General features: G+C 39.0%; 1 protein-coding gene across 1 annotated transcript; it reads right to left on the bottom strand.

Annotated features, from left to right (window-relative positions):
* Positions 1 to 4,755: 4,755 nt before the first annotated feature.
* On the bottom strand, positions 4,756 to 11,126 carry LOC137961972 (phosphoenolpyruvate carboxylase 2-like). The gene is made up of 10 exons (XM_068808640.1): positions 10,511 to 11,126; positions 9,503 to 9,894; positions 9,315 to 9,399; positions 8,973 to 9,195; positions 8,664 to 8,767; positions 8,253 to 8,340; positions 7,849 to 8,003; positions 6,743 to 7,741; positions 6,020 to 6,406; positions 4,756 to 5,296 (listed from the first exon to the last, which is right to left on the bottom strand). The coding sequence occupies exons 1-10, from the start codon at positions 10,673 to 10,675 to the stop codon at positions 5,000 to 5,002; spliced, it is 2,895 nt and encodes a 964-aa protein (XP_068664741.1). The 5' UTR covers positions 10,676 to 11,126; the 3' UTR covers positions 4,756 to 4,999.
* Between the last annotated feature and the right edge of the window lie 11,372 nt (positions 11,127 to 22,498).

Here is a 22,498-nt window from a genome sequence, read left to right on the forward strand (position 1 = left end):
AACATACAATAAAGTATCATGGGTATCCAAACTGGATCCATACAGGATTCATGAATCAAATAAAATGAAGTGGCAAGCAAACTGGGGGAGAATGGGGAAATCAGGGAATCGAAGAGGGAGGGAAGGAACAGAATGTTTCACTCCCATTTCTATCTCTCTTCATAAAATCTCAAGGATTTAATTTTTTTTTGTTGCCTGAATTTCTCTCCTGAGAGGGACAAAGGGAGACGAACGAGGAGCAACCCCGAAGATTCTCTCTTTCATCATACCAAGAAAAAACCAAAAGACTCTCTTTTGGTTCTCTCCATTTTTTATGTTGGAGAAGCTGAGTCAGATGATGCTGAGTTGTTAGATAGCACGTTGTTGGCATTGAAATACCTCAAGTTGACAGATCAGTGCAAAGCGGGTAAGTAGTAAGATCTTTTCCTTGAACCCGGGTTGGACCGACCAGAATTTTGAGGGTTTGGGGTTTATTTTTTTTTTAGCTGCAACCCGAGCTTGTCAGGGGCGTGGAGTTTTGTTTAAGACTATGTTCTATGAACAGGGTAGATATTGATTGAGTTATTTTGAATCAAACTTCAGGCAGGGTTTCTCTGTGCTTTGAGGGGTGAATCTCTTGTGTTCCTCCCGTGAATCATCAGTTGGAATTGTCTACAAGATAATCGATATCCTGTTCGGCGTCAGTTGGTATCAGAGCATCAGGCTGGGTGGAGAAACTTGGGTCTCGCCGAAGACAGTGCAGTGAGAAGCAGCTAGGGCAGAGTCGACACCGTCGCCGAGAAACGACACTGCTACCAGCGGAACTCGGCACTCGACCGAATAGAGTTGTTGTTCGTGACTGTTGCCGGTAGATAGGGACTCGGCAGGGAGAGGGTTCGAGGAGGTCGTCATCGCTGCGAGAAGTATCGTTCGACGGAGCCGTTGTTGTCGCCCTTGCCAGAATTGCCATCGACGGAGCTGGCCGAACAGTAAGAGTTCGGGACTTACAGAAAACAGGGATGCCGAAGCAGGTGTTTCGTGGTGCCGAAGTAGGGGTTTCGTCCGAGAAAGGAGAACCTCGCGCGAGACGCCAGAGCTAGGAGAGAGGTAGTGTCGCGAGAGGTGACGGACTGTCGGAGACGACTACCAGAGAGGGCCACCAGAGACATCGCGATTTTGGGAAAGAGGGCTCAAAAATTTCGATTTCGGGAAATATTTCATCAGCGTAAAAAAAAATCGATTTGGGGAAATCCCTTTTTCTAAAATTTTGATTTGGAGAAATCCTGTTTTCTAAAAATTCAATTTTGGGAAATCTCGTTTCCAAGAGCAACGAGATTGACGCGCGATGCATCTACTGCTATACCTGAGCCTCAGCATTTTCCTGAGGTGAAATTTTGCGAGTTTCCATGGCTGGTGGTCGTGGTCGTAATGTTAAGGCTGTGATGATAGAAGATTTACAGAGGCAAGTTATAAAGTTAGCCCAGCGTCTAATGGTGCAGGATTTTGATGATCGTGAGATGGAAGATCATGATTCTGATGCCAGTTTCAAAAACCCATATTGCAATCATGTTCGATTCTGGGAGCACCGCGGTCGGGGGGATCAATCTGGAGATCTCGGTTTCAAAGTGACGCTACCCAAGTTTTCTGGTACGTTACAGGCCGAGGGATTCATAGACTGGTTGAATGAAATAGAGTGTATCTTCGAGTATAAGGAAGTCCCAGATTGTGTCAAAGTGAAACTGGTTGCCATCAAACTCAAGGGCAGAGCCTCTGCATGGTGGGAGCGGTTGAGGCGATCACTAGACCGGTAGGGCAAGGCCAAGATCATTGATTGGGAGAAGATGAAGAAGAAGGTGAAGGGTCACTTCCTTCCTTTCGGCTACACTCAAACCTTGTTTCAGCGACTTTATTTGTTGAGACAAGACATGAGATCGGTTGATGATTACACAGAGGAGTTCTATCAGTTTATACCCTGGAATGATTTATCTGAGATGAAAGAGTAGATGGTGGCACGGTATTTGGGGGGATTACGACAGTTCCTGTAGGACGTCCTCAGTCTTCACTCGTTGTGGACCGCTTTTGAAGCATACCAGCATGCATTGGCTGTGGAAAAACAACAGAATAGAAGGCCAATGATCAGAAGTGATCAAAGCAGTCAACCAATTTGCCCTCAAGAATCCGGTCCTGCCCAGCAACCTCCACAATGTACTTCTAACTCAAATATTAGATGTTTCTGATGTGGTGAGCAGGGACATAAAGCCCCTGTGTGTAGGAAGCCTGCTAGTCAGAAGGGCAAAAATCTTCTGATTGAGGAAGACGTGGCTGAGGAAAATAAGGAGATTGGTGAGCCTGTGTATGACGATGACGAGGATGGAGATGTGTTATATGGTGATGGCCATGAGACTTTAGTTGTTCGTAAGAGTCTGTTGACTCCCATGGGGATATAGGAGATGATTGGTTACGAACCAATATTTTCCACACAACTTGCACAATCATAGATAAAGTCTGCAAGATGATCATTGATAGTGGTAGTTGTGAGAATGTAGTGTCTACAGAGACTGTCCAGAAATTACAGTTGAAGACAAATTGTTATCCCCAACTGTATAAATTGTCGTGGTTGACTAATGGTAGTGAGGTAACAGTAGATAGGCGATGCCTAGTATTTTCTTTCCATCGGCATGAAATAATTTGATAATGCTTGGTGTGATGTTGTGTCTATGGATGTTTGTCATGTATTGTTAGGCAGACCTTGGCAGTATGATCGCAGTGTTATTCATGATGGGAGGAAAAATACATATTCCCTTAGCATCAAAGGGAAGAAGATTGTGTTGGTACCTCGTCAGGAAGGATCCACTCCTACCCTGATAGCCGGTACTACTAACTTGTTTTCACTATCCAGGTTTTTAGTAGAGAAAGAGTGTGGAGAAGTCGTCTATGCTCTACTGCCTTGCGGGAATAGTGCCACAGACGTGAATCCAGACTTTCTAGCAGAGGTACAACCGCTACTAGCAGGGTTTTCTAACCTGATGCCAGATGATTTCCTCCTGGACTGCCGTTTGAGTAGGCGAAGCTGGCCATTCATGAGAGTAATGCCAAGTACAAGGTTAAGGCCGACAGTTGTCTCGTCAGCGTTTCAATGCTCACGCCTACAGATTGTGCCTCCCCAGTCATTTGAGAAATTCTGATGTCTTTAATGTCAAATACCTAAGTCCTTGTTTTATGGATTCCGATGAAGCTACTGTGAACTCGTGAACGAGTTCTTTCCCACCCGAGGCGACTAATGTAGGAGAAATTGAGTTGTCAGATAGCACGTTGTTGGCATTGAAATACTTTTTTTTAAGTTGATAGATCAGTGCAAAGCGGGTAAGTAGTCAAATCTTTTCCCTGAACCCGAGTTGGACCAGAATTTTGAGGGTTTGGGGTTTGTTTTTTTTTTATCTGCAGCCTGGGCTTGTCGAGGGCGTGGAGTTTTGTTTAAGACTTTGTTATGTGAACAGGGTAGATATTGATTGAGTTATTTTGAATCGAACTTCAAAGAGGGTTTCTTTGTGCTTTGAGGGGCGAATCTCTTGCATTCCTCCCGTGAATCATCAGCTGGAATTGCCTGCAGGATAATCGCCATCCTGTCCGGCGTCAATTTCTTTGCCATGATCTCTTTAAATCGAAGTGGCTTTCTAGTAAAAAAAATTAACAGCACGATTGAGGTAGAAGGGTTGATGAAGATCACAGAAGAGAGGGGGGGGGGGGGGGGTTGGTGGGGGGAGAATTGGTGGAGAGGAGATAAAGGAGACAGAGGAGAAGGAGAGAGTATTACCTATAGATTGACGACGGGAAGAGAGATTTGAGAGGAGGAGAGAGTGTTGGGAGAAGAGGGCATCCAATAGAGGAAGACAACATCGTTGTAGGAAAAATTAGGTTGACCAAGGTCAGCCCGATGTTTTTCTAGGTAGCAGTTTTGCAGCAACTCGTGGCTAGAAATCCTTACCTAAAAAATCATTCAATTTTCAAGGTAGATATGCATTTCTTGGAAAGTGGGACACTAATGAATTCAGGAAACACATTTATACCTGGAAAGGTTTTTCTTGCTTTTCCTAGAAAGGGCACTAATAGGTCCTTAGGTTGTGTTCGGAACATAGAAAGTAGAGAGAAAAGAAAAGAAAAAAATATTGTTTCTCTTATTTGGCGTGGAAAAAAAAAAAAAAAAATTAACATTTTAATGATTAAAATTTTCTCTCAAATTTCTATTTCTTTTTTTTTCTCCCCAAATTCTATCATTTTGTGAAAGAAAATAATTTTCTGTTCAATCTATTGCCAAACAACATAAAATAACTTTTATCTCCCCTTCCGTTCTTGATGAATAGGTTGTACTTGAGATTCTGCTTTATGTGTTTATATCTGTTAGTTGGAAAACGGTGTCAAAATCCAGCACACTTTCTTAGTAGAAAGTTAGGTTCTGCGTTCAACTAAGAACTATTCCATGGTTGAAGGTTGTAAAAATCTCATATATAATTGTACCACATTAATCTATGCATAGACATTCAGGCTATTAAAAAATTATATTTACAAGTACCTTCGTAAGAAAACACCATGAGAGTATCTTTATAGGAAACATCTCAAGAAATTTTAAAATCTCCAATCTAGGCCAACATCAATGCCTTCTGAGAGTAATAGATGAGACAAGAGTAAAAAACATCAGGGTAAAATTGCGCAATGATCGGACAAAAATAGAATTCCCTACACCAAGACGAAGGTTAAAGAACAGTAACGCACCATATGTTCAGATAAACTAGTTGACCTTCACTTGTATATAGAGATTGTTTTAACAAAATGGCAAGAGAGGATCAGTAGGAACCCAGCAGAGTTCGCCTATCTCTGCGTGAAAGAAAACTATAACAAAAACATTTTGGCTTTCTAAGGTTCTCCATCGGGAACTATAAAACTTCCCTCCAAGCGCATATTAAACACATATTTTCTTAATTTACCTAACTGGAAGCAAACGAGGAAACCTTAAATCCGTATCTTAACCAGTGTTCTGCATCCCGGCAGCAATACCCTTCATAGTCAAGATGAGAGTATCCTCCAGCCCAGGTGCATAATCACTCGTCGGGTTCAACTTCACCAATTCAGCAGCTGGCTTGCTAGAGCCCATGATTTCTTTCGACAAGTGCGGCCTCAGCTTGACATGGAAATTTGGATCCCGTATCCGCTTCAATGTGTACGCTTGGTGCACATTAAGAGTTGTGATGTAAGAATCACGTAATCGGAGTCTCTGCTTCAAGTACGGGTCACCTTCGAGAAGATCTCTGTGGCATGCAACCTGCAGATAAGATTGAATCAGGACTAGAATTTCTCTTTCTCCATACAGTAAATGCAATAAAATAACACAAGGAGTAAGATGATTTTTGTGGTCAGCAATTTGCAGATTAAGTTGAACCAGGAATCTCTTTACTCTTCTTAATACGTAAATCTCTTGGTAACAGAACACAAATAAGATGCTATCTTTTTTTATCCTGGAAATGAAGCAAGATGCTATCTTTTTTATCCTGGAAATGAAGTAAGATGCTATCTTTTTTATCCTGGAAATGAAGTAAGATGCTATCTTTTTTTATCCTGAAAAAGAAGTAAGATGCTATCTTATTTGCAGCTGGCTAAAAGAACCAAGGATATCCCAAGGGTTCTCTTGCACTCTTAGACAATGGTGGTTGAGAAGTTTCTCTCTTTCTTCTAGATCAGGTTGATATGTTTCTCCTGTCCATGAAATGGTAAGGCTCTCCCAGATTGTGACACACACTTGGCAGTATATCATGGTTGACCAGTTTCACCATAACTCGAAGAACATGTCGCTTTAGAATGTCACAAGGACAATAACAAGCTGACAAGATGTTTTTCACATGAAATTATTACCATGTAATTGAGGAGCCCACACACACCCCCTCAGCAGCATTAATAATAAATATATAAAACAACAATAATTTAATTATAACCCATTACTATGTAGCATTAATAACAAATATATAAGATGACAGCTAACTAGTTTTACCTTGAGAAGCAAGCTCTTTGTTTCTTCAGAATTGGCTCTCAAGCGTTCTCCTAGCTCCCACAAATCCTCAGAAACCAGGAGCTTGTCATATAAGGCAGCAATGCCTGGGTCTCCCTTTGCAAAAACCATTTCAACTAAGTCAATGGTGACCCGGAAGAATGGCCATGCATTATACATCTGCTGTAGGATATGGAGATTCCTAATATCCTTTTCCATCATGTGTTTGAAAGCTGCACCAAAACCAAGCCACACAGGAAGGTGGAACCTCGTCTGGGTCCAGGCAAATATCCATGGGATTGCACGAAGTGATTCAATACCCCCACTAGGCTTACGTTTGGGTGGTCGGCTCCCAATATTCATCCGACCATACTCCAGCTCTGGTGTTGCCTGTTAGTATAAAATGCATTCATTAGTTGTTCTGGACTTTAGTTTCATATTCACAATGCCCACACGTGAAAATAAATCACACCAATAACAATGCACTTACCAAGATGGTTCACAAGGGAGAAATGCTAATAAAGTCCAAAATGACAGACAACTGATGATACCCATACGTGAAATAGACCCAGACAATGTGGGTCAGGAGGGTTGACAAAATTTGGGTGAAAGATACCATTAATACAAAGCCAAAAGTCTGACAAATTTGCTGTTGCATATGACTATGCAACACCAACTACGGGGGTTTTGTATCAGAACAAGCCAAGGAAAGGTAAGACTACTTACCAGACGGAAATATTCAACAAACCGCGGCTCTTGGAAAACAATAGATCTGTACTCCTTGGTAGCAACAACAGCCATTTCATCCAAAAGTGCACGCCATTCTGGCTTTGGTGAGACAGGAGGATGCATTCCATGTTCAAGAGTAGCAGCTGTGAAGCGCTGGAGTGTCCTAAAACACAAGTGCTCCTCTCCAAAGGACTGTTCAATAACTTCACCTTGAACAGTGACACGAAGTGATCCATGAATTGTATCTGGTGGCTGAGACAATATGGCAAGATGGGTGGGGCCACCTCCTCTTCCAACTGTTCCACCCCGACCATGGAACATGGTCAACTTCACTCCATACTCTTTAGCAACTTTTATTAGCTCTTCCTGAGCTTTGTATAACTGCCAAGCAGCAGAAAGACGACCAGCATCCTTTCCAGAATCAGAATAACCAATCATCACTTCTTGCTTTCCATCTATCCGGTTTCTGTACCAGTCAATAGAGAAGAGACGAGCAACAGCTGCAGGGGCTGCCTCAAGATCTGCAAGCTTCTCAAACAGTGGCACCACTCTCAGTGGCTTCTTCACATGACATTCACGTTGCAGAAGTTCAACAGCAAGCACATCAGATGGGGCAGTCGCCATGGAAATGATGTAGGCCCCAAAATTGTCAGACGGAAGCTCAGATATAACATGGAAGGTATCAAGCACATCAGCAATCTCTTCTGTCTTTGGAAGATCAGGTCCAAAAAGTGGTCGCTTGCCACTAAGTTCAGATAATAACCATTCTTGGCGTTTTTCCTCAGACCAATCTCGATATGCACCAATCCCTAGATGTTTTGTGATGGCATCTATGACATCAGTATGCCGATCTGATTCTTGCCTTATATCAAGTCTTACAAGTGACAGGCCAAAGGTGGACACTTGCCTCAAGAAATCCAGTAGGCTTCCATCAGCAATAGGTTGGTCCCCACATGAACACAGTGATCGATAGCAAAGCTCAAGTGGCTCTAGAAACTGGATTCAATAGAAAGTCAATCAACATCTTAGAGGAAATAATAAATGCTGGATTAATCAAGCATTGCAGTACCAACAAATAAACATACAGAGACAGGATAACATACCTGCTCGACATTAGTGAAAGTTGCCTCTTCAGGGATGTCAGAGGTCCCGTTGGCCAACAAATGGCGAGAGCGTTCACGGGTATTATATAATTTATCTCTCACCTCTCCAATGATCACTCTGTAAGGTTCACTTGCAGCAATTTGTTTCCAAAATTCTACATCCAAGAAAATTTTTAATAGTTACTTTAATGTGTTCAACTGACCTCTACAGGTTAATTACAATGTACAAGATCTAACTCATCAATAGGTAGACCCATATCATGGATGTACTTTCATGATTGGACTCCAGAAATGAAAAAATATATATATCTAGGGAAATTTTCAGAGGTGCCAGAGAGATTTTCCTCCAAAAATGTGATCTTGTCTACCGTGGTTATATTTCCAAAAGGAATAGGTAACGATACCTATGTAATGTTTAGCGTCCCTCCTTGAAGACCTATGCAACTCATTTGCTCGAACACGAAGCTCATCACTGCATCGCCACATAGATAGCTACAAATGTAACAGGGAGGACAATATAAGAATAAGCATGATACCAAATAATTAAGGATAAAACATGGTAACGCAATGGATCGAAAACAAACATGGTAGCACAATGGGTCAAGAACAAACATGGTAAGCACAATGGGTAAAAATCAAACATGGTAGCACAATGGGTAAAAAACAATCATGGTGGCACAATGAGTCAAAACAAACATGGTAGCACAATGGGTAAAAAACAATCATGGTGGCACAATGAGTCAAAAACAAACATGGACACACAGAACCTCACTAGAGACCTGCAATCAGATAGGTTTTAGGTAAGATTGGAGTACCTCAAACATCAAATCTTCAATCTGAGAATAATACAAGTTTGCAGCCATCAATCGAGCTAACAAGCATACATCTCTTGTAACCTCTGGTGTTACACGAGGATTTCCTACATTTACAAAAAAAAGGATTAGTTATTACTATTTCCTATTACTATTTTCTTTAAGGTAAGAGAAAGACTTCACAAGTTACATAAAAAGGTAAGTAACCACTGCCAACTATATCTCTTGAAGCAGCAAGAGCTATTGAAATATAAGATTTCATGGGAAACATTGGACTTATTAAAAACTTGAACTGACAACAAAGCTTCTCACCATCACGATCTCCACCCATCCAGGAGGAGAACTGAATAAGTGGAGCATTGTAAGGGACACGTTCGTTGATACCAATGTTCTTCAAAGCCGTGTCAACTCTTCTAAGGAATTTTGGAACACCCTTCCAGATTGTTTCATGAAAGTAACTCATTCCAGCCCGCATTTCATCCTGTGGGGTTGGAGGAGTCCTCCGGATTTCATCTGTACGAAAAGCAGCTTGGATCTGTACATAGCAAAAACGTAGGAGAGAAGCAAAATCAATGTCAATTATTTATCTTTCAACGGTGCTTGGTACAACACAACAGGATTTCATGTATAATTCCAAAGTACTGAACAATTGACCTCTCTCTGCAGTGCCTCATCCAGCTCCTGCTTATCATCAGGAGTAATGTCCTTAGCATACAACTGAGCCAGACAATTTCGTATCCTGCAAAAAGTAAATAAGAAAGCCAGGAAAAAAATTGAGAGATCGGTGCAGGGTGGAGAGGACAGAGACACAGAGAGAGATTATATTTGTTTGATCTACAAACCTTGCATGTTTCTGAAGTAACGATCTACGGATGGACTGAGTAGGATGAGCCGTAAAGACAAGATCGACAGTCTGATTTTTAAGAGCATCAAAAACTTCTTCAGGTGACTTCTTAAGTTGCACCACAAGTCTTTTCAGAGTTTCTTCAATATCTGACTCTGTCGTGGCAGAGTTCTCATCAGCAAAATCTCCACGCTTGAGTTTAACTCTTCGTCTATAAGCTATCTGAACCTCCTCAGCCAAGTTGGCCAAGTTAAGCATGTGTGAGAAGGAGCTAGCAACAACAATGGAGTCGCCAGGGTCCAAACTGGTCAACACATTTCCAAGCTCTTCAAGCTTCTTAGGGTCATGCTTACCCTCATACTCAGCAGAAAGCTCATAACACTCTTGAACCTACTAAAATAAGACATTTTATTAGAACTGATAATGACTATCACCAGATACAAAGAGAGATGAGTAAAATTTGGATCAACATGGCATAAAAGAGATGTCTATATACTTATAAAGCAGCCATGTTAAAGGGGATTCACTAAACTGAAATGTAAGATCAAAATCCAATAGGAAAAATTTTCATTGTCCTTTTGAAGAAGTCTGCCAAGGATTGTTCAACTAGCTATCTTCCGAGCATTTCTCTAGTCATATAACTAGGACGAGGACATCGAGGAACACAATCTGCTAGGATAGTAACTATTATCCACATTTACTGAATTAAATTACTTTCACTAATATCATAAAAAAACAGAAAAACAAGGATCAAGCCCATCAGAAAAAAAAAAAAAAAAACCCCAAAACGAGGAGAAAGTTCGGAAATTGACTCCATATTGATAGTCCTGCATCTTCCATATTTCCGATCAGAAGTCAATAAATAAATACGCTCATTCCATCTCTTTCTTGCAAGCGAGGCGTCCATTTTGATTTCGTCCTCCCCATTCAAAGTTGTACTAAAACATTTAACTCACGTAATACCTCAACGAAATGATAGAAATGGTCAAGTAGAAGAAATCCTCACCGTTTCTTTGAGATCATCACCGTGCAGATCTTGCAAAATATCTAGGAACCGATCCAAAAGCAAGGCGTCGTACTCCACTAACTTGTCATCTTCAGAGACCTTGCCAGGCGCCAAAAGCCTAAGCTGCGCATCGATCGACGCCATCTTCTCAAGCGAACGAGCCATCTTGCTCTCTATCCGACCTGTCCCTTCCCACTATCGATATTAATATATAAAAAACCTTTCTTTCACCAAAAGAAAGTAAAGTACGAGATTTCTGCTGGTTCCACCGGAAAAAGCGCAGAGAGGGCTCCCAGCAGTTGAACCCAGTCACCAAAACGAACTCAGCAACCGCACATAAAACCCACTGGATTCAGGGGCAATGCAAATCCCAACAAAATAAAAAAGCAAAAGAAGATGTCACAACCGGAAATCGGAAGAACAGAGGAAATAATCAGTCACAATCCAAAGACAGAAGTGAGTGCTCAAGCAAGCGAAGCTGTGATCTGCTCTGACATTTATAGAGAAGAGAGGGAAGAAGTTTTGACTGAATTCACTTGCAGTAGAGGCTGATATGGGAAGGCCAAATCGAATCCCCTTTCTCCTCTGTTGCTTTTCTGTAGTCGCTTAACCGTGGCTGTCGGTCAACAAACGGAAGGAATATCCTATATCCGATGCTAATTATAACTCTCACGAGGGCTGGAAGCAGGGGTGGTATTGAACCGAACGGTTTGTGAGCGGTTCGAATTGGGTTCGGTTCAATTCGGTTTATTTGGTTTTAAAGGGCTGACCGAATTATGGTTCAGTTCGAAAACTCGTGAACCGGCTTGTTAAGGACCCGAGCGGATAATAGAAGATAGGGAAAGCCCGAGCGGAGATTTGGGAGAGGCAGCTCCAAACTTCTTCCTCGCCAATGGAAGTGACGGATTACACCCATCAAGAAAAAGTATTTTGTTTCGGTTCGACCTGTAGTCACATATGATTCATAGCCAATGACACATTTGGGGAACTTGTGATCAAATTTTTTATGTTTTCATAGGTTGATATTTGGATTGCTTAATCTTATGGCAATATCTTAATGAACAAAAATGTCAACTTGTTCTTAGGCAGAAGGCTTATTCTGAATAAATGCCGAGAATAGCCAAGAGGAGGAATATGTTAGAGACCAGCTTAACTGGGGGATTGATGTGCACTGTTTGGCTGGTTTGATTAAGGTATTCACTTGAGATTCTCAGTTTTGTTGTTTATTTTATTTTATGTTTCTCTTTTTAATTTAAATAAAGTTATGCCTAATTATGCAATTTTTATGAATAATTTTATGTAGAGTGTATAGATAATTTTATATACAATTTATTTGACATGTATTTTATGCAAAGTTTTAAATATAGGTCAGAGCTCAAACTAGGTTAAAATTATTGGGCTTGAGCTCGATTACAATTTTAGGCTCGAGGCTAGGCTCAGCTCGAACTCGAGTTCGAAATATTTACATTAAGTTTTATTCGAACATAGGTAAGTTCGGGTTCGGCTCGATTCAATGCCACCCCTAATTGGAAGATTATAACTTTCCTGTGGGAAATTAGGAAGTGGAAATTTGGAAAAGGATAACAAACAATGGACTTGGGAGTTAGGAATTAAGCATCATAAGAAGAAAAAAATGGATTAGATTATATTTTTGAATGATAAAAATGCCCCTCTTTGTCCTCCTGCACCATTATTTTACTTGAAGTCTTAACATTTTCTTGTAACCTTTCCCTAAATTATGTTCCCTACTTAGGTTTCACCCCTTCTCTCTTTAGCTTCAAGAATGGAACTTGGAAGATCATAAATTTATTCAAAATTTTATTGTGGATTCTTATTTAAAAGGAAAAAATACTAAGTTCATCCAAGTTTAGGTAAAGCCAAATTTAATTTAACCAAGTTCAATAAAGTGACTTAAAAATTATTTTTTCCAGTTTCACATTAATTTCTTATTTCATACATTTATGATCGATGTTAAATTGATTTAATCATTTTTATCAAATTTTAACAACAAAATAGAGATAATAGTATTGTTGTAAATATAATGAGGTTACTGGAATTTTATAAACATTGAAAGGTGCAATCCTAATATAGTGGTAATTATGTAAATTATCTTTATTTCTTGTCCCTTTCCACCCCTCTTAGGGTAAAGGGCATTGATATAATTTGTAGGGGGGGGGGGGGGGGGGGAATAGGTACGTGACCTAACCCTAATCCTCTTTCCCTCTTCTTTCACTCTCTCCCTCTCTTAGCCGACCTCTCTCATTCTCCTCCTCTTTCTCACTCAATCATCTTCTCCTCTTCTCCGCTTTCTCTGGCACAATCGGTTGGGACATCCATTTGCACAATCTCTTTATTTTATTTTATTTAAATTAAAAAATATGTCAAATTGAAATTGTGAAGTGTGTCTACTGAGCAAACACCAGAGGACCACATACTCTCCTCGACCTGAAATTAAAGGAATTGCTCCTTTTTCGTTTATTCACACAGATGTATGGGGACCCTTGAGTGTCTCAAACATTTCCCGAGTTAAGTACTTTATTACCTTCATTAATATTTTAATCGTACCACATGGATATTTCTTTTTAAAGAGCAATCTAAAATTTCATCAATCTTTAAATCCTTTCATGCTATGGTGGTGACTCAATTGAATCAAAAAATAAAAGTACTTCTGTCTGATAATGCCAAAGAAAATATCTCTAGTGACCTTGACTCCTTTTGTCAAGAAAATGGCATTATCCATCAGATGTCTTGTGTCTACACCCCTCAACAGAATGATGTAGCAGAAATGAAGAATCGTCATCTTCTAGATGTAGCTTGTGGCTTATTATATACCATGAAAGTACCATACTTTTATTGGCCACATGTCATCCTTACTGCGTGCTTTCTTATAAATAGGCCACCATCTTCCATTCTCGGTCATAAATTCCTATATTCATTATTGTTTCCACATGGTGATCCTTTTTGTTTTTCCTTGAAAGTCTTTGGGTGTACATGCTTTGTTTATGTTACCTCACCATAGCGTAGTAAACTTGATCCGAGATCTGTCAAGTGTATCTTCTTAGGATACTCTCTCACATAGAAGGGTTACATTTGCTACAATCCTACTCTCCAAAGGTTACTTGTATCTAGGGATGTGACCTTTTTCGAAGAATCTTCATAATACTCAGAAAATGCCCCTCTAGGTCTCTTCTTTGTACGAGCCTTTCCTCACCGGGTTGTGCTACGTGCTACTGATAGTAGTCAACCCCTTGAAGTATCGACCAACACCACACCTACGGAGTTTGCGGATCCCATCGAGGTAAGTCCATCTTCTCCTGTCTTAAAACTTAGGATTCTATGATGTATAATCAAAGTAGAAGATGATTAAATGGTAAGAAGAAGAAGGAGAATTGTAGAGAAAAGGTTTAAGAGGAGAAGAAGAAGAGTGACGAATTTGGAGAATTAGGGTTGTGAAATTTTCTAACCCTCCCCCTAAAGCTTTATTTATAGATGCTAAAAGTACTAATATTACATGTATATCCTTCACCCTAGTAAGAGTTAAGAAGAAACAAAAATCATAAACTAATTGCGTCAATGATACTCTAACATATTCATATCTTCCCCACCCCCCCCCCCTAAAGTTGGGTGGTAATGGCAATGATCCCAACTTGAAATAATAACATAGATGTAGTAAGAATCTCCTCCATCACGGTGTCCCAAGGATAAGTCCGAAACTGGGCACAAACTCTCAAAAGGTAAAAATAGGTGATAAAATATAAGTCGAAACCAACCTCAAATGATTTTGAACAAATATAGTGATAATAATCACTAAAGTGGGTAATGCCTGTCATTCATAAGACGACGACAAAAAACCCAAGGGTACCAATAAAAAGTCTCAATGGACTTACAAACGCCTATACATATATAAAGAACCAACCATTGCAACGCAAAAAAAAGGGTTAGCCAAAGGGGTTAAGCCATAGTCAAATAAAGGATGGTAGGAGAAAGGTTGTCAAATAATAAAAGGGTAATAGGTAATAAAAGAAAGATAAGGTAAAGAAGTTGGAGGCATCATGGTGGTGATGATAAGGGTTCTTGGGCGGTGAATACCAATAAGGGAACATCGATAACAAAAATTATTTTGTCTCCTATGGTGTCCGAATGTTTAATCTACGCCTAGGCCAACAATCTAATCTAATCTCTACATTCTCTCCCATGTATCTTGGACTTCATCCCAGCCTCCCTTAGTCACTAAATATCCCTTCCAATCTCCTTAAGACTCCCCTCATCTTTCTTCCTATTCATTTTCTCTCAACCTAATTGATCCCAACACTCTCTAAAACCCATTCCTCTCTCTAACTCCACAAGCCACCAATCCTATCATCTTCCCAAAATCCTCTAATACCAATCCAAACCCTAGAAATCCATCTCTAACCTTTCTCTTTCAACCCCAATGCCTAAATAATCTATAGCCCAAAAACAAAATCTATCGCAGCCTTAGACTCCCATCACCCAATTCTATGTTAAAACCACCTCCTTTCTTGCATGCAACTCATCTATTTGATCATCTAAGTTCCAAGATAAGCCCTCCTACCTTTGCATGTAACTGGCAAACATGAACCAAATATTCCAATTTTGTAGAGACCGGTTTGAGACCATTTGTTATAGGCAAGATGACAAAAAAAAGGGTCACCACCTCCTTGTGGATATGATGCAGAAGATGGTCAATAGTTTTGCCCAAGGAAAGACATTAGTGGAATTAGAAGGCAGCTCCACTCCTTTTTGGGAGGTGACTATACTAGAGCCATCACTTCACAAGTGGTTTCCAAACCCTCCTCATCACAAGAGGCCTCATAGCCATTAGCTTCTCAAGAGGCTAGGGCCTCACGAATAACTTAAAGGACTCTATCGGCTTTAGAAGGCTCCTTCAAGATTCAACACCAAAGTAAAATGAAGGCATAATGCAGTGTTTGACCAAACAAGGTCTACTTTGTTTTCATCTTCTAAGCTACTTCTTCTTCCCTTTCCGATGCAAGATTTTTGGGCTATATCATCTTCTATATTAGCTTAAGATCAAACATTAGAATGCCTAGAAGAACGTCTTAGATGAACCCAAAAAACTAACATCTCATGTACTGCTTTCTGCTTAACCTTCTTTTGCAGTTGATCAGATTTAGTATTAGCATGCATGACATTGGACGCCATGAATTTACATGTGAACTACTTGAAAGGACTACCCTAACTTCATCTCATTTTGTGACAAGTTCATAGGCTCAAAAGACTGACGTTCATAATGATCCATATTCTTCCATGAGATAGAAGCCGGAGTTGATGGAAGTGCACTCTTCTCTTGTCTACAAGAGATTGAAAGGGCTGATTGCTTCGGGTAGAGATTATAAAAAACATTGCCTTGGGGACTACTTTGACTGGTCACAAAAGAGACAACAAGAATTGGAGGAAGATCTGGAGTTGTTTGTGGGGTGGCAAAGTCTAAGAGTTTTGTAGATGATAATCTAGCCGAAACGGAGCAATCCATTGACTAGTTACGGGTAGGCTTATGACAATGTGACTATATGGACTTATTCGGGCTAAAAAAGATATGAGCTAAGACCAAAAACAATAAAACAAAAAATAGGGACAACTACTAAAAAAGAGAAAAAGATTAACAAAACTAAAGTATTAGAGGGTTGGTTGAGACAACTCATAAACCCTATTTTGATACTATGTTGAATTTAAAAAAAAAAGAAAAATAATTCATTGATTGTTTATAATTTAAGCACATTGGGTCTCTATTTAAAATAGAGAGAATATATAGAATCATAATTAAATTAAACTACCCATTATATCCAAAATAAAACTTCTAATTAGAATTAAAGGTAAACAACTAATTCGGACAACTTATAAAATTGAAAGACCTCTTAACTGAAGCACTCTTTAGTGAGACTTCCTTCCATGTGATTTCTAATAGACTCCATCATTTTAATTCTTATTGTATGAGACTTCTTTCTATGAGATTGAAGTAAGACTTTTTTTTATATCTTCTCTTCAACAATATTGATCAAGTTTATTTTTTGAACTTCTTTTAGTTTTGAATTTTTGCTTTGCATTTTATGGTAGTTCATTAGGGTAGTTGGAAGCAAATGCTTAGATGGTGTTTTTCTTCTGCCACCACTATTCCATCTCATATTAGCAGAGATTTATAAAATTTTAGGACACCTAACAACAACATATGATGCTGAGAGACATCCATGGTTAAAAATCATTGTACAAATGTACCTAAACATCATTTGTCAATTACCTCTTAATTACTTGTTGATCAAATATTTACATTTTCTTGGCATAAATCCAAGTAAGATAAGTTTTATTACATGGTTATAAATTATTAACTAATTCTTTTGGGGAAAATAACTTTCACTAGTGTTATGTGACCTTACCCAAGTTCAATCACAATCAATGCCTATCTAGGTAAAAAAAAACATTAAAGATCCTAAAAGAGTCAGTAATCTCATTAACCAAGTATGTTTGCTAATTCAGTTAGTAAATAGAATGACCCAACCCATCCAACATAGGGAATAACCTCTTGCCGTTAATGATAGCGAAGAGAGTGGTGACCTTCCCTAATTCCAATGGGTCATAATCTCATTAGCCAAGTAGGTTTGCTATTTCAATTACTGAACAAAATGACCCAACCCATCGAACCGAGATAGACTATGGGGGGGTTAGTCAACTTGAAGTCCAAGATGATCGTCAACCACATGACGCCTTTCAATAGTTGAAGTCGTTAGTGGAGCCTAGATGACATTTCATCTGGATGTAGGGGATAAAGCGGACCTTCATCTCCACAGTTTTAAATCCTTCATCTGGTTAAAGACCATTTTTGATCTTCTTCGAGATGAAGGACACGTGCGGCTTGGTTTTCCCCTCTCTCCTTGCACCCCCCTCTCTAGCGTGTCCTCGTTTCTCTTTTTTCCTCCCTCTCTCCCGCACTCCCTCTCTCGTTTCCCTGCACCCCCGACGTCGTTGCTGCTCTCTTCTCTCGGATTCTCATCTTTGGCCTCCTTCTCTCGGTCTTCTCTTGGAGTCACCCTCTCTCTCGCACCCCCTATCTCGTCTCCGTGCCTCCCTCTCTTCTCTTGGACTCGCTCTCCATTTTTCTCTCACACTTCTCTCTCTCTCTTATCCCTCTCGAGCTCCCTTTCTTCTCTCTCTTCTCCCTTTCAGCCTCCCACTCCCTTCTCTCTCTGGCTATTCTCCTTTCCCCCAAAATACCATCCAATTTCGTTCAATTTCCCCATTTCAATTTTGATTTTCTTCGATTTTGACATTTGGGCATCGATTGCTTAATTTCTACTTCGATTAGGCCTCGATTTCCCCATTCGGCATCGATTTCACCCTTCAGCTTCGATTTTCCCCAAATTTCAGAAGGTATGACTAAACCCTAATTTTTTTTATTAAATTAGTGTTTTATTTGATTTAATTTTATTTTCAGTGCCTAATTGGGGGTTATTTGTGCATAATTGTGGGATTTAGGGTTATGGTTTAGGGTCTAAATTCTTGATTCGTGTTAGGGATTATTTTTAGGGTTTGGTGCTCGGTATTTAAAAGGGACCTGGAATTAGGGTTTAGGGTTTAGGGTTTATGGTTAAGGATTTAGGGTATTTTAGGGATTAGGGTTTTTAAGGTTTAGGAGGTTTAGAGTTTTTAAGGTTTTGGGGGTTTTGTGTTTTTAAGCTCTAGGGTTTTTTGGGTTTAAGGTCTGTAGGGTTTAGGGTGTAGGGTTTAGGGTTTAGGGCTTTTAAAGTATTAAGTTCTGGAATTAGTGTTTTAGGGTTTGATGGTTTAGGGTTTTTAAGGTTTTGGGGGTTTTGGGTTTTGGGTTTAGGGTCTGGAATTATGGTGTAGGGTTTAGGGTTTAGGGTTTAGGGTTTAGGGCTTTTAAAGTTTAGGGGGTCTAGGGTTTAGTCCAATTCAAGCAAGGCTGAGTCACTTTCACGGTCATCCATTAGCCAACAAAACCCGACCCCCATCACTGACGAGGTACAGTTCGTAGTCACTGCGAAGTTATATGGGGCTCTATCAGGGGTGTTCGGTGAATTTGGACTTGATGTGTGTGTTTTCTCATTGTTTAGTGCATATGCAGTAGTGAATGTTGTTGAAAATTTTTGAAGTGTTATGGAATATTTTTGCCATGTAGTGAGGAGATTCGGGTGTTATACATATCCACCACATGGTATTCTATTTTAGAATGTTGTTAAAAATTTTTGAAGTGCTATGAAATGTTTTCGCCATGTGGTGAGGAGATTTGGGTGTTATACATATCCACCACATGGTATTCTATTTTTATGGTTTGTGTTTCCGTGACGGGTAAAGGTTGTCTGATAAAAAAAATTTCATGAGGACCATCTTAGATTTAGATTATACATGGCTGCAAGAAGACAACCTACTGGTCGACCATATGACATTTGGACTTTCGATGATGATAGCAAAATGCTTGATCTCTTGGTCGAGCAGGTCAATCTAGGGAACAAGTTGCCTAACGGGGTTTGGAACCATGAGGTATATATGGATTGTGTTAATAAGTTCAATGAAGATGCAGTCAATAAAAAAACTGTTGAGCAAGTGAAGAATTGAACAAGAGCATGGAAGCAAACATACCAAACGGTAACTAGCTGTATCAACACTAGTGGGTTCAGTTGGGATGCAACCACACAACAAGTTACTACATGTAATTCTGTATGGCTTGACTGCATAAAGTTCAGTAAATCACAATTACTATAAAATAGTTTTTATGTTTTTCGCATTAGTATAACTCTATTCCAAGACGTCTGAAGGATGTTTTATTCTTGTAGGAACATAAAAATACTAAGAAGTACAGATGTGAAGGCTGCCCCCTGTACGACAAATTAGTTGTGGTGGTGGGAAACACAATAGTCGTAGGGTTAGGAGGTGCAACCTTTGTAGATCAGGGCGATGAAGTCATCCGTGAATCGGAACATGTCCCGATGGATGAGCCCGAGGATGTTGATATAGTTAGGGATATTCCATCACCATTATTAAGCATGGATGAGTCTCCAGGTAATCAATCTGAAAGAAGTAAGCAGACATCTTCAAGTCGTCGTAGAAAGAGAACCGAAATGTCTGATGATGACAGTAGTAAATTCATTGATGCAATGAGGGAAATCACTCAAACATTGAAGGAAGTCATCAAGCCTAAAGAGGCAGATTGGGTTGAAGCCATCAGGGAAATCCCGGACCTGTCTTCAGACTTGAAGTTTCGCGCTCCTTATGGTTGGACACGCCATGTAAGAAGGAATATTTTACGAAGATGACAGTGGAAGAGCGGGTCGAGCGGCTTAAATATTGTGCAACAAACTATTTGTAATACTTTTTAAATACACTATCTTCTTTTGAAATATTGTTATGTATTTAGTTATGTTGTTTGAATTATGACGTTGCATGACTTATTAGTATGGTTAGTATTTAAATTTGATATATTGTTGTGTTAATATTATATTGAATGGATGAATATGGTAGATGAGTATGGATGTGGACAATTAAATGGATATGGTTGCGTAGGGATGTGATTGAATGTAGGATGTGGGAATGTGGATGAATATGGTTGTATATAGGTGTGATTGCAAATAGGTTATGATTGAAGATTGATGTTTACTTGTGTTTATGGCTTTTAGGTGATTGAATTTGTAGATTTCCATGGATACTATGACAGACGAAGAAAAGGTTGCAACTATGGTTGCATTCACAACTTTGTTTTTCGCCATGGGAAGATACTATCTGGACCATTACAACGGACGTGTACCACGTTCTTGTGGGATGAATGGTCCATTGTATTTGCAAAAGGCACTAGACAAATCACCAGTTAAATTTCGGAAAGTTTACAGGATGAATCAACTGACATTTCGCAAATACGCAAATATACTTACTAGTAAAGGGTTTTTATCAACCACAAAGACCATCTCAGTTGAAGAACAACTTGCATATTTCCTCCTAACTGTTGGTCAACAAGAATCTTATAGTGTCACAACAGAGATGTTTGATAGATCAAACTGGACCATAAGTATTTCAACAAGGTGTTGGATGCAATCCTCAAACTTCACTCTGATTACGTCAAACGGCCTTCGGAATGCACACACTCGAAGATTTTAACCAATTCAATGTTTTATCCATACTTCAAGGTAACATCACTTCCTATAACTAAATAATTTTAGATTAATATACAAAGTTAGTCAATATTAATTGAAAATGTATAATTAGGATTGTATTGGAGCTATTGATGGAACTCATATCAAAGCGAACATTCCACTTGAAGATCAACCAAAGTTCTGGAATAGAAAAGGCTATCTCTCACAAATTGTGATGGCAGCATGTTCATTTGACATGCAATTCACTTATGTACTTACTAGATGGGAGAGATCAGTAGCTGATTCCCATGTACTGAATGACGCATTGACTCGCTGAGATAAACTCTTTGTACCTAAAGGTAAGTAATATATTTTTATGCAGTCATTTTTTATCTATTTTATCTTCAATTATTTTATGTGGAATATAATTTCTATTATAGGAAAATATTATCTAGTTGATGCTGGTTATGCAAATCTTCTGGGATTTTTGGCTCCATATCGAGGAACCCGATATCATCTGCAAGAATTTGGATATAATATTCTTAGAAATGAAAAAGAATTATTCAACCGAAGACACTCATCTTTACATAATATTATTGAGCGAAATTTTGGTGCTTTAAAAGCTCGATTTCAAATGTTAAAAGGTGCTCCTCTATTTTCTTTTATGATCCAGGTGAAAATTGTACATGCTTTTTGCATATTGCACAATTATATACATGGAGAGGATTATGATGATATATTTGAAGATGAAGATGATGATTTGGGTGGTGAGCCCGGTGGAGGAGGTGATGCGGTCCAATTAGGTGCAATGGATGACACAGACAGCGACGATTGCGATGGTCTTGAGGATGTGGGTAACCAAGTAACATGCTTTCGGAGGTAGAGTGCATTAGAATCCACAAGAGCCGCACAATTTTGAGATGCCATATCGACTTCCATGTGGCACGATAAATGATGGTTGTATCTTATTACTTTTGAACATGTGTCGTTTAAATGTACTACACTTGTAACTTGATGATTTAAATATTAAAGGCACGAACTTGTAATTTGAATAATCTTTCTTTTGGGTTATTAATAAAGTTGTATATGTATTTATTTATTATTTTGTTTCAATTTTATTGCTATATTAAATTTCATATTTATTGTTCTGGGAAATAAAATATAATTAAAGTATGCATTTGATTAATTAATTACTTTTGATTTTGTGAAAATATATTAGTAATTAATACCATGTAAAAAATCTATCTTATGTTATTAATATAATACTTATTTATTTATTAATCATATTTAGTTTTTATTTACTCTATTGTATTAGTGATTTAATAGTGGTAATTAAAATATTGTTAACTCAAGCATTTGGTTTAATTAACTCATTTTTATAATTAATAAAATCAATAGTTTTAAATTTCGAAGATGAAAATGCAGATGAACTTGTCCGTATTATCACCATCTTTGAACATGAAATTATCGACACTAACACCAATGTCGAAGATGAAAATCATGTAAATGCATGAGATCCCCCCTTATAATAGGGGAAAAACCACCTGTCGTTAATGATAGCAAAGAGAGTGAATCGACTCCACATAGCTTTCAAAGCTTGGAGCGACTTTTAGCTTCCTCATGTATTCCGAAACTGAGACCATTATTTAAATATGAAGACGTGACGTCCACTTTGTTGGCTTGCTTGAGCTATTCTTAAAGAGGTTGAAATTTTAATGGTCTGTCACTGACCCACGCCCCTTCCGTTCTCTCTTCACCGATAAATTATTTGAAAAATCTCACAACTGCCCATGTTTCAAGTTTTCTTTGCAGCCCTCTGCGGAAACCGATAACTTATCTGCATTATTGTGATCGAGGCAGCCGGATCCAA

The sequence above is a fragment of the Aristolochia californica genome, unplaced genomic scaffold (genome assembly GCF_029961685.1).
Source record: "Aristolochia californica isolate CCGP_79_NKW_82.1479 unplaced genomic scaffold, dmAriCali1.0.hap1 SCAF_4, whole genome shotgun sequence".
Taxonomy (NCBI): domain Eukaryota; kingdom Viridiplantae; phylum Streptophyta; class Magnoliopsida; order Piperales; family Aristolochiaceae; genus Aristolochia; species Aristolochia californica.